General features: G+C 46.7%; 1 protein-coding gene across 1 annotated transcript in view; it reads right to left on the bottom strand.

The window, feature by feature from the left end:
- The window catches only part of LOC126534303 (protein-cysteine N-palmitoyltransferase Rasp-like), a 41,137-nt gene that overhangs the window by 5,129 nt on the left and 23,989 nt on the right, over positions 1 to 12,019 (bottom strand). The window contains exons 9-11 of the mRNA XM_050181576.2: positions 9,208 to 9,243; positions 6,329 to 6,530; positions 4,292 to 4,436 (exon numbers count right to left, since the gene is read on the bottom strand). Coding sequence (XP_050037533.1) covers positions 4,292 to 4,436; positions 6,329 to 6,530; positions 9,208 to 9,243 — 383 coding nt within the window. The remainder of the gene's footprint in view (positions 1 to 4,291; positions 4,437 to 6,328; positions 6,531 to 9,207; positions 9,244 to 12,019) is intronic.

Raw genomic sequence — 12,019 nt, 5'->3', positions numbered from 1 at the left:
GGAAAGTTTATATGTTGCAGAGAACACACTGAAATACGTAGGGTTGAAATGGCCATCAGCCAAATCAGAAATCTTGGTCATTAAACGTCGCAGAAAAGGTCGTAAATCAAGAGGTTACATTCAGGAAGATGAGCCACGAGAGTGCTTATACACTCATGAAGGATCCGGAATCAGTCTAAATGAAAAAAAAAAATCAACATTTTTGGGTATTACATAAAAGGAAACATTGCTAACATGAGAACAATAAAACTTGTCTCGAATAAAACAGATGAAGTCATTAGGTTACTAAGAATTACCAACAGACACAGAGGCTTAGGAGAAGGAAGCGTTTTGAGGCTAATACACGCCTTTGCCCTCTGTCACTTCAGTTATGCGGCTGGATTATTCAAGTGGAAGCAGACAGAACTTAACAAACTTCATGTGATGCTCAGGAAGCTTGTAAAGGTAGCCCTAGGGATAACGAGTAACATTGCAACCGACAAACTCATGAGTACAATACTATGGAAGAAATCGCGGGGGCCCACTAGCTAGCGCTACAGGAAATCAGACTTATGCTGACGGGCTGTCCCACGACTTTTCCCAACCTCGTTGAAGGATGGACACAGTTGGAAAAAACGACTCGGAGCTCACTGTTTCAAGACCAACTAAGGGCCGTACAGAGGGCCCGTGATGTCGCTGAAGGGCTTAGCTTGACAGTGCCAACGTGGGAGCGGCCTACCTTGGTTTAAATAGCTGAGCCTCTGGACTCCATTTCAATAAATGTTCTCACGCACACACACGCACACGCGCACACGGGCAGTGTTGATACATTAGCGTCGCGTGCATTTCACACACCGGCGTGTAATGCTGCTTATTGTCTTAATCACAATTCTGGCATCCGACCAGAGCACAGTCTTCCCCGGTAAATCTTCACATTGTGTAAAATATTGTTTGATCTCGCCCGACCGCACACAGCGTTTAGCAGACACCGCTGGATACGCATTCGCGACAGAGCAATGGTACTTTCATTTTCTCTCCGAAGGCCAGGGTTGTCCAAAACGCGCGGAACGCCGGTGGCGCCGCTTGATTTGAGTTGTACAAACCGGCTGCTGCAAAGCGTCCATAGACCGGTGGCCCTTACATCGGTAATATACAGGTTCGCAATGCAGGCGATTAAATTAAAACTGCAAGCATCGACAGAGAATAATGGCATGTTGGGAGAACTTCAGAATGGTTTCGGAATCATTAGGCGTCTGGATAACTCATTTATTTTTGCTCCGTGTATTGAAATGTCCAGAGAAGAAAGGAAACCGTTGTATGTGGCCTTCTTAGACATAACCGCAGCGTATGAAAACGTAGACCGCACCATTCTGTAGTATCTTCTTGAAGGAGAAGGATTAGGCAACGACTGTAAACAGCTTTGGAGGGAGATGTACCTATATATACAGTTTACGTTGAATTTGAAAGCATGAGGAGCGAGGAGAAAGTTGATATCAACAAGGGACTGAGACAGGTGTGCCCTTTATTCCCACTGCTGTTTATTATGTACATGGCAAGGACAGGATTGGCACTAGAGTGAAGCAATATCGAGTTTAATCTCTCATACAATCAGGCAGGCATAATAGTAGAGCAGCAGCTTCCAGGTTTCTTTCATGTAGACAACATTGTGTAGCTAGCTAAGAAGCAACGTCATATGCAACGTTTGGCTCATATCTGTGGACAGGAAGGTGAGAATTTTGGATTGAACTGCAGCGTTAAGAAATCAAGGTTTTTGGTATTCAATGGAAATAGTGAGCAGAAAGCGTCAATAGAGGGCCAGGAAATACTTTGGGTGAAAAAATACAAATACCTCGGTATATGAATAAACGAAGGCAACAGATATACGGAAACACAGGAAAAAACAGTAAAAACAACGGGGAAGAGAAATGCCGCCATAATGAAGAACAGAGGGCCATGGGGCTACAATACGAGGTGCTCCGGGGTATGTCGAAAGGTGAAATGGTTCCAGGACTTACATTTAGAAATGCGGTTGTTTGCTTGAAGTCAGGGGCACAATCAGGACTCCGTGGCAACCAAAGATCAGTGGACGCCTTGCGTTGGGCGCTCACGGGAATACTACAAATGAAGCTGTGCAGGCTGATATGGGCTGGAAAAGTTTTGTAGTGAGGCAAGCTCAGAGTAAAATTGATTATGGAGAACGACTGAGGAACACGGAAGAAAGTAAATGGTTTGCAAGAGTGATCCAATATTCGTGCAGGAAGAACATTGATTCACACTGTAGGGAAAGAACTAGGCAGCTTACCAACAAATAGGCGACCGGTATAGTAAGTAGCATGGCAACAAAGAACGTCAAACGCAAAGTCATAGAGGCTGAGACAATCTGCTGGATGGATGCAATAGAAAAGAAATCCACTTTGATTAATGACCTAAGAGGAAACAATGAAATCAAGGAAGAAAAATTTTTTGATAACTAAAAGGAGAGCTCTTTACTTTCCGAAGCTAGACCAGGATGCCTTAAAACGCGTACTTATAAAGCGACGTAGTCAAGAAAGGAGGAACATGTGCTTGCTGCGGTAAAGCTAGCGAAACAATGAAACATATTTTATTAAACTGTGAAGAGATCTGCCGAGCGTCGATTTAGGGTCTTCTGGCTTCCTTGAAGCCATTTTGTGCAGGGATTGTAGGGGAAAAGTAACCATGTCCATAAAGAGATTTATGTCCATGAGAACCATGTCCAAAGAACCATGTCCATAAAGAGGCGACTGGAGGTTTGGACGCAGAAAAGTAGGGGGAACACAAACAACGGGAGCGTACAAAAACAATGTTCCTTATAGTGGTTTAGAAAGTTTGGTGCTGTTATTTATTTGTGTGCGTGTTTTCTTAACATAGGTGACACATTAGGCAAAATAATAGCTTGGTGGCACAATCTACCACCCTGTTTCAAAGGGGACGCTTATAGCATCCATCTATCCATCCTAATTCCTGGTGAAAGTCCATAAGAATGAAAATGCTTTAGAGAAGAAATAGAGATTGAAAGTGGTGGCGTACACTGATGATAAAAATGTAAAGACTGCGACCGTCTTCCGGACACTTTCGCGCTTCTTGCTTTTGCTTATATATAACATTGTCGGAAGTTGGTTGGGACGCAGGAAAGAAACACACGTCTTCGCAGCGCAATGAGGTAAAGTACACAGCCTCTATTGTAGATAGAAAGGTACGGGGAAGAAAATCTGCCTCCATTCCGCCCTGTCAAAATTGACGTACAGCGAAGCTGACGGGTAGGTTAGACAAATGCTACCACCCCTACTGACGTTAGACGACGTTACACAAGCAGCACCACCACAAGCGACGTACGTAAATTGCGGAAGTGCAGTATACGTGCTCATTCGTGTAGGCCCTCCGTCTAGCGCAAGTGCTTTATGGAACTAATTGTATTTCTGAAGGTAAAATGCGTGAGAAAATTTGTAAAGTACGACTTACACACAACCTACGGGCGTGATAGCATCCGATTGTAATTCGAATATGAGAGAAAACATAACTCGGGTACGCGGAAACTGAAACACCAACCTCGTTTTTAGCTGCCGTTTTTTGGATGAGCACGCCACGAAAAATCCAACTAGAGGTTGGCAGCTTTGCTGCAAATCCAAACGCGTTTTGGGAAAGCCAATGAAAAGGAAGGCGGTGAGATGAAGAGGCCGTTTTAGGGCCATCTAGAGAGCAGAGTCTAGCTAAGTGCGACGTATTGTCGCCAGACTGTGGCGCCTACCTGATTACGTTGCTGCCGAGCGCGAGAGTTCGTTTCGATAACGGGCGAAGGCGAGCGGCCGCTATAACAGATTGCACTAGCGTTCCATGATTAAACAATAGAAGCGCACAATGCGGGCACTGAACTGTTAACAGTGAATGCCAATGTGGCAATCACTGCATCCCCTTCCCCTGGTGCTTCGAATGTGGTGTGGCCGCACGGCACAGTGGAATACATTTTGTATTCTTATACTTTTGTAGTGGCGAGGGATTGTTTGATTGATTTATTGATGAGGATGAGGATTAATTGATTGACGAAACACACCGTAACGGAGGGCTCCGGAATGATTTTTACCGCATGGCTTTCTTTAACGTGCTCCTAAATCTAAGTACGCGAGCTCCTTTGGCATTTCACCCCACGAAACTGCGCCAATCTTGAATCGAACCCGGTACCTCGTGCTCAGAAGCATAACGCCATAGTCCCTGCAGGAGCCACGCGGTGCGTGGCAACGAGAGTGATGCGCTGCATGGAATGAGGGAGTAGCTCGTAGCATGGTAGCAGGCTTACCGGTTAAGATCCTTCTGCAGATGACGAGGCATACGTCCAGCTGTGCCAAGTGGAACAGGCATGCGCAGATGGTGAGCAGGAAGTGCGGGGATCCCAGCAAGGCCCTGGCAACTCGCATCCGCTCAGCCGACTCTAGGTAGCGGCCCTGGGACAGCAAACAAAGTAACAGCTGATCACTCGCGCTTAAAGTTAATTTCAGATAACCCCATCATTTGCCCATGCCATTTCGTATGAACGAAACCACGTTCACAGGCGTTTTGCGGTTTAGATAACTCGTCGGATGGCAGTCGCAATGTGCATATACGGCTTCGAAACTGAAACGTCCGTCAAGTATTTCGCAGTCAAGTCTCACTTCTTTAGCAGTGGCGGGCACTGCGTAGGTGAGTTTAAATGCCGAAAAAAGAATTGCGAGGAACTTGTGTAAGAACCCTTGGAAATTTCGTTCTACTTTCGGACGAGTGACTGTACCTCCCAATGATGATGGTGATTTATAGGCATCTCCTTAGGAACTTGGCAGCGACAAACATTCACCTAGCCTGCTTGAGCTAATCAAGTATTTTAAGTAAACTACACATATTTATCAGTATAGCATTATATCTCTCTAATGAGTTTTCTTATGTTCCTTAAAGTACCTATATTTACCTTGTCATGCGGATCACGTATGCGGATCACGTCTGCGGATCAAGTCCTACTAATTTCTTCAATGCTTTGTTTTCACCAAAACTCGAAAGGTGTCTTGCTTATCTCCACTGCTGACCTAGGTTAATTGTTTCACCCGCTTAAAATTCCAGGGCTTCTGGAATGTGGACATTTCTTACGGGTGAGTGAATATCTTCGCATTCGATTAATATGTGCTGAGTTTCTACGGTTTCAACCTGCAGCGCACAAATACTTCGACCTGCTGCGAATATTTGCTCCGGTATGTGTTTTTCCTGAGAAAGCCAACTCAGGTCTCAAATAGGAAGGCACTAGCCTTTGTGTTATCGTGCAGATGTTAGGCCGTCGTCAGCCACCGTCTTTATAAAGTAGTCGTCGTAAGCTCCTCATCATCTCACTGTCGTCATGCCGTCGTCGTCGTACCAATTTTGTTGTTCTATTGACGTCATACCTTCTCCGTCGTTCCAATGTCATTTCAATCGCGTTTATGCTTCCGTTCTCATATCACCATCGCCATCACATCGTAGTCTTGAAGTCGTCATCACGCACTCGGTGCTATATCGTCATCGGGATGCTATCGTGGCCGTTTCATCATCATCTTCATTCCAGCTTCGTAGTGCGATTGGCTTCATACTATCATCAAAAAAGCAAAATAACATATAACAGAAAGGGAGTTCATGAGAGCTGCGCAAATTGCTATTGCGCGGGAGGCAAGTACCATACCTCAGTACACCACGCATCGACATCACCGAAAAAAAAAAAAAGCTCCGCTATCTCATCAATTTGGACTGAGTGATCGACGCGAAAGGGATGCCAGTACCGGCTAAACTCAAGTTTGTCTAGAGCCATTTTTCGACCTCACTGAGGCTTTCCTGTGTGCCGTCACTCATGCTTCCTTTTGTATGACTCTGAAGTAAGACTAGGTCCGTGAAATTCAGGGCTCATGGAACTTGCACGAGCTACAATATTAAGTTCAATACGTGGACCTTTCCATCGGATGGAGAGAGAACAGCCTTTCGTGACTGTTGTGGGTGAGTACAAAGTCACGTGCTAGATCTTTTGCAGCGCTTTTGGAGATGGATCAACGCGGGGGCGACGCGGCAGCCACGCTTGTTGACAACAACCCGAACGGCGTTATGACGACACCCGAAGACTTCTCGTTGAAAGTATCTATATATACTGATCGCTTTTGAAGTAAACGTTGGTTGAATGTTGAGCCATTCGTCCGTATTATTCTTTAGCTATCGCTGCGTTGTCGTGCGCGACGTGCGCAGCTACAGGGGAACACCAACATGGCATAGCCTACGCCTTTCAAACTTTCGAGAAGCTCTGTGAACACTCGCGTGAGTTGTTGGAAGGCCACGTGCGTGGGTGCAGTACCTCGAACTTCTTGACGGGCGTCCACTTCCTCAATTCTATGGTGATTACTTCGAGCGCGATGCCGAGCGCACTGAGCGCGCACCAGACGGCGTTGTGCGAGTAGAGGTTGTGCCAGGTGCAGGTGAAGGTGAAGGCCACCGCCGTGCTCAGCACCAGCCGGACCGCTGTGCGATTGCCACCTAAGACCGGCTCGTAGATGTACCTGTGGTCACAAAATTGGTAGATAAATAAATAAATAAATAAATAAATAAATAAATAAATACTTCGTAGTTTCACGTACTAGTACCTTGATCTTTTTATGAGGTATTACGTACCATACGTAGCAAGGCACTCCCGATTAATTTCGACTACCTGGCACTGCAAGAAGTTTGCAGGGACAACATGGCCACAATTAGTACATGACCGGGGTAGTTGGAGAAGTATGGGAGAGGCCTTTGCCCTGCAGTGGGCATAACCAGGCTGATGATGATGATGATGGCACTCCTTAACGTGCACGTAAATGTAAGTAAACAAGTGTTTTCGCATTACGTCCTCACGGAAATGCAGCCACTGCGACCGGAATCGAACCGGAGACCTCAAGCTCAGCATACCGCGCAACGCCATAGCTACAGAAGCCATCGCTTCATGCCAATTGCGTCTTCAGATGACACCGTAAAGGCATACGCATATAAGGACCGGCATGGGAGACTGTACAGCCGTTGTCACTGCGACACAACGCGAAGTGACACCAGTCGACTACCGTCTTCTTTCTTTCTTTCTTTCTTTCTTTCTTTCTTTCTTTCTTTCTTTCTTTCTTTCTTTCTTTCTTTCTTTCTTTCTTTATTGTTTCCTTAGACACAGTCTAAGACTTATGGTCTATGGTCTTAGATACAGTCTAAGTCTAAGACACAGTCTTCTACTGCCCGTATCCTTCCGGGTGTCACGTTTTTTCGTGCATGGCTGCTGCTTATCGTAGTACGGTAGCTAGCTGGGTGACTCGGTACATCTGTGTTACTATTTCTTACAGCGCGCACTAAAAAAATGCACACAGAAGACAAACTAAACGCAAATCGCGAGTCTGCGCTCGGGTTTCGTCTCCCTTCTGTGTCCGTGTTTTTATTGTGCGCTGTAAGTAATTATAATGCTACTTATCGCGCACGATTTTTGCTCGCGCTACGAATACTTGACAGTTTTTCTTTTTCTCTCAGAATACGCGGATCCTTCGAAGCGCCTCGAAAACATGTGCATGCGTGAGTGAGTTGCTCTCGAAACCGCTGGCCGAAGCTGCCTTTACAACAGCAGGACTCTCATTGAGAGAAGCGTACTGATTTCCGTTTTGCCTTTGTTTTCCGGGAAGAAATGTCGTATGGCGATATATATGCTTGATTTTGCCAGAACGTTACCATGAAAATTCAGCAAATAGTTTCTGAAGGTGTAGGACGAAAATACGGACACGAAACGTGAGCGAGTGGTGCGAAACCTCTTGGGTATATTCGAACAGAAGGGAAGAATTTGTTAATTGCACTGTTGTTAATTTGAGTGAGTGGAAAATGCATTCTTTTTTAACAGCGAAGCTGTTAAGGGCTACTTTCCCCACTAAGGTGTCGCCGTGTAGAAAAAAAAAATCCTCAAGGTAGTGCAATGCCGGGCTGGCCCGCAGTGGAGGGGACGCAGGCGTTAAGCACTCCCCGTACTTGGGCCGATTCCGAAGCTAGTACAATGCCGGGCCGACCTACGGCGCAAGTGAAGCAGGTGTTAAGCATTGCCCATGCGTGAGCCGATCCGAAAGATAGTGCAAAGCCGGGCCGGCCTACGGCAGAAGTGAAGCAGGCGTTAAACACTCCCCATACGTGAGCCGATCTTAAAGATAGTGCAATGCCAGGCTGACCTACGGCTGAAGTGAAGCAGGCGTTAAGCACTCCCCATACACGGGTCGATCCGAAGATAGTGCAATGCCGGGCCTACCTACGGCAGAAGAGAAGCAGGCGTTAAACACTCCCCATGTGTGAGCTGATTCTAAAGATACTAGAATACCGGGCAGACCTACGGCAGAAGTGAAGCAGGCGTTAAACAATCCCCATACGTGAGCCGATCCCAAAGATAGTGGAATGCATGGCCGACCTACCGTGGAAGTGAAGCAGGCGTTAAACACTCCCCATACGTGAGCCGATCCCAAAGATAGTGCAATGCCGGACCGACACGCGGCGGAGGTGCAATTCGCCGTTAAGGGACCCACATACGCAGATTCGCTGGTCATTCTTCTTCGCAGAATGGAAGGGCACTGAGTTTATTTTTTGCGATCTCAGCAAACCAACTAAATGGGAATGCAGAACTTCGCTCTCTTATGGGAGCCATAAAGCTGCAAGGATAGCATGAGCGTTGCCGCACTGACTGGAAAAGACTAATTTTTTTTTCTAATCTTATGTGCCGTGTGCCACTGTTACCTGTCCTAGGTAAATCATTACACTCCTCCGTCTTATAAACGTTTTGCTGAGCACTCTCCGCGTCCGATTGGAGGTCTGCTTTAGCGATCCCTGCCTTCGGTATGGGAGCATCGAACAAACATTGAAACGACACAAATGACTTATAGCGATGAAGAGCACGTGTATATGCAGTTAGATATGCAGTCGAAATGTTTATCCCACATATCAGATGTAGCGTGTTTCCAAGGTCCGCCAGAGGGGAGCGACGGAGACCTCCAGCAGCGTCAGCAATTCTTATGAAATTTGGTGGTGGGACGACCTTAGAATGACGCTAATGGTAACAATGAGACAGCGTGATGGCATCGTCTCAAAAAGACCCCTCGGTTCTACCTGGATGGTGTTCGTTTTCTTCCTTACTGTTAGAGTGTTTTTCTGGCTATGCTAAGTAGTCTGTCGGAACTACAACATCAGACATACCTTCGGATAAACAGGTGCATGCCACGGTCGAAGTACCTGAAAAGAGTAATGCACGAAATTAAGTACGGTGACCTTTTTGTCACAGATAAACTCCATCAAACACGCGAAAGCGTTGCGACAGTCTCCTGGGACCAGCCGTTGGGGTTAGTCGTGGCCCTTCCATGTAAGTTCCTAGGCAGTTTTGTTTAGTAAAACATTTGTATTGTTTAGTTCCTACATTAAACATTATTGTTTGAAAGCTTTCGGTTACGCCAGAATGGCCACAGGGCCGACAAAATTCGGTGATTCACAGATCACAATACCAAAGGCCCTACTTGGACAAAAATGCGAATCTGTATTTGCAAGATTGTTTGCCCGCAAGCGCAAGACTAAACAGAAAAACACCTACGCTCGTTGAGGTGGGAAACGAGTGGCTGGGGCGCAACATTGTCATTCGGTAAGGTAAAACAGCACCACCCGGAGAGAACTCTCTGCGACAGCGCAAGCCCCACCTGTGCAGCGCGAAGCGCATTCTTTTCTGTCCACCTGCATGTGGTAAGTCCTGGAACGCGAACAACTGTAGGTGCCATATTGGGGGAAAAACGCACCAGTTTTAGAACGATTGCCTTGCTCTTGCGCGAGATTTCACGGTCAGTTGTTTTATCGCGACGGCAAATATACGAACGCTCAAGGCGAATTCACGACCCGCCTCCCTTCCGTCGGCGTTGCCGTGCTACCCCGCCATCAATTGCGCATTAGCCGGTTCGCGCGTTGAGCGTTAAAGGGACTCGGAGACGCGCTCTGGGTTTGGTGGCAAAAACGACGAACTGAAGTGGACGCACTCGGTGGCGGAGGAACAGCTGTGTTCTTTCTTACGCTGGGGGCCCGAGCGTTGCGCGAAGGTACGCTAAAGCACACTAGTATGGCGGCTGAGCTGCTGTGTGTATGCTCTGGCGGCCTCAACAAGCTAGACGCTACAAGGAATAGTTGATGTACACGCTGTGGAATCAAACTGCTTCAGGCTGGTTTCTGTCTCAACCGGATCTTGTCGGGTTCATGTGTAAACTAAGTAGCTGTGCTCTTTTGTCCCACCGGATATGTGATGTTTGTTTCAGGTAACTTGTTCCAACTCTAAAAAATAAATCCACGTGTGCGCTGCGCAAATGCAACAAGCCTATGCATTCTGCACTGTCCCCTTGAGGCCACTCACAATATTTTTACTATATATGAGCGCCGGTCATTATGCACAATCATTTGAGCAGACCGTACAGTTGGGATTGAGACCGTCTGGTAAGTTGTAGAGCCTACTGAGCCTACAGGGGCGCCGGTCCTGTCGTGTGTGTTCTTCTTGAGTCGTGTTCTTCTGCGCCTTGCATTTACTAATTCAAGCATGAGCCAACGAGCCCAAGCAAGAGTTCTTGAGCATATTTCTTCGACATTGGGCCCTTTCTTTCAACAAAGCTTTCGCACCGATCCTGCCATGGCGCCGGTCCTGTCGTGTGTATTCTTCTTGAGTCCTGTTCTTCTGCACCTTGCATTTACTATTTCAAGCATGAACCAGCTAGCCCAAGCAAGAGTTTTACTTGAGCATATTTCTTCTACATTGGCCCAAGCAAGAGTTTTACTTGAAGAAATACGGGAGTAATTTTTTTTCCGCAGGGAGAGCTGCTATGGTTTCGTTTTTTCCTGGGCTACAAAGACGGGCGCTCGAGATTGGAAAAGCTATCAAGCCACTAGGTGCTGGCACTGATGGACATTGGTGACCTAAGACATGCTACCAAGTAACGAATGATCGATACAGCACGCAGACCAAACGCATGAACAGGCCTCAAGCAAAAACGATAGGCGATGGCCATACCCATCATGAACGATGCATCGCCATCCGACGCCGAAAACTCTGCAAGAACGCTGTCAGAGATTCGAGAAGTGCCACGAGCCATTTATAATATATCTTACAACTCCTGTTCCTTCATTGCTCCAGAGGAATAAGATAGAACGCCCTATACAGAAGCCAAGGCCACCGTCTTCGATCGATCTCCGCTGCTTAAGGCTTATTCATGCATTAGGCCTGCCCGCAGAAGCAATCATTCGTTTGGAGCGTGTTTGAGATTGACACTATTGTCGTCGCGCCAAATGGTTTTCGTTATGGCGTTCCGTTAGTTGGATTGATGACAAATATAGAGTTTCGGCTTCTCTGTAAACGTATTGCAGCTTACGGAACAGCGGAACACCAGAGAGCCCAATGGGCAGTGCAACGTTGGTGGCGACAACTCGTCACCGTGACTCTAACCAGAGTGCTCAGCATTATAATTGCAACGACCATGTTCTTTATAGTTCGCAGATGCGTCGGCGGTAACAACTAGCAGTGAATAATGAATTCATTACGCATAGTTAAATTCTACTGGAACCTTGGCTTAGTTGAGCTGCTGAGCTCGAAAGTGCTTGTTCGGTCCCGGGCACGGATCCTGATTTCTATGGCGGTGAAAGGTAAAAAAAAAAAAAAGACAGAAGAAAACTCGTATGTACTTAGGTCCAAGTGCGCGTTAAAGAACCTCACGCGGTAAAAATTAGTCCTGAGTTTCCCTACTCGCAGCGTTCCTCAAAATCAGATAGTGGTTTTGTCACGTAAAGCCACAAACTTTTTCCCCCTGTCTGTGGAAACAACCATGTCCTATTACGGTGCTACTGGCTACTAGCACTGCCGCTGTCGTAGACGTCTCCAGTGTACATTAGTATATTTCGAAAACTGTAATGTGTATACAAACAGGCCGACACTCTTTAATGTAACCTTAAGGGAAAGTGCCGCAGTGAAGAAGGGTGGTATGTGCAATCA

The sequence above is a fragment of the Dermacentor andersoni genome, chromosome 7 (assembly GCF_023375885.2).
Source record: "Dermacentor andersoni chromosome 7, qqDerAnde1_hic_scaffold, whole genome shotgun sequence".
NCBI classification, from domain to species: domain Eukaryota; kingdom Metazoa; phylum Arthropoda; class Arachnida; order Ixodida; family Ixodidae; genus Dermacentor; species Dermacentor andersoni.
Note: the sequence above shows the minus strand (reverse complement) of the source record. Positions and strands in the feature narration are given on the sequence as shown.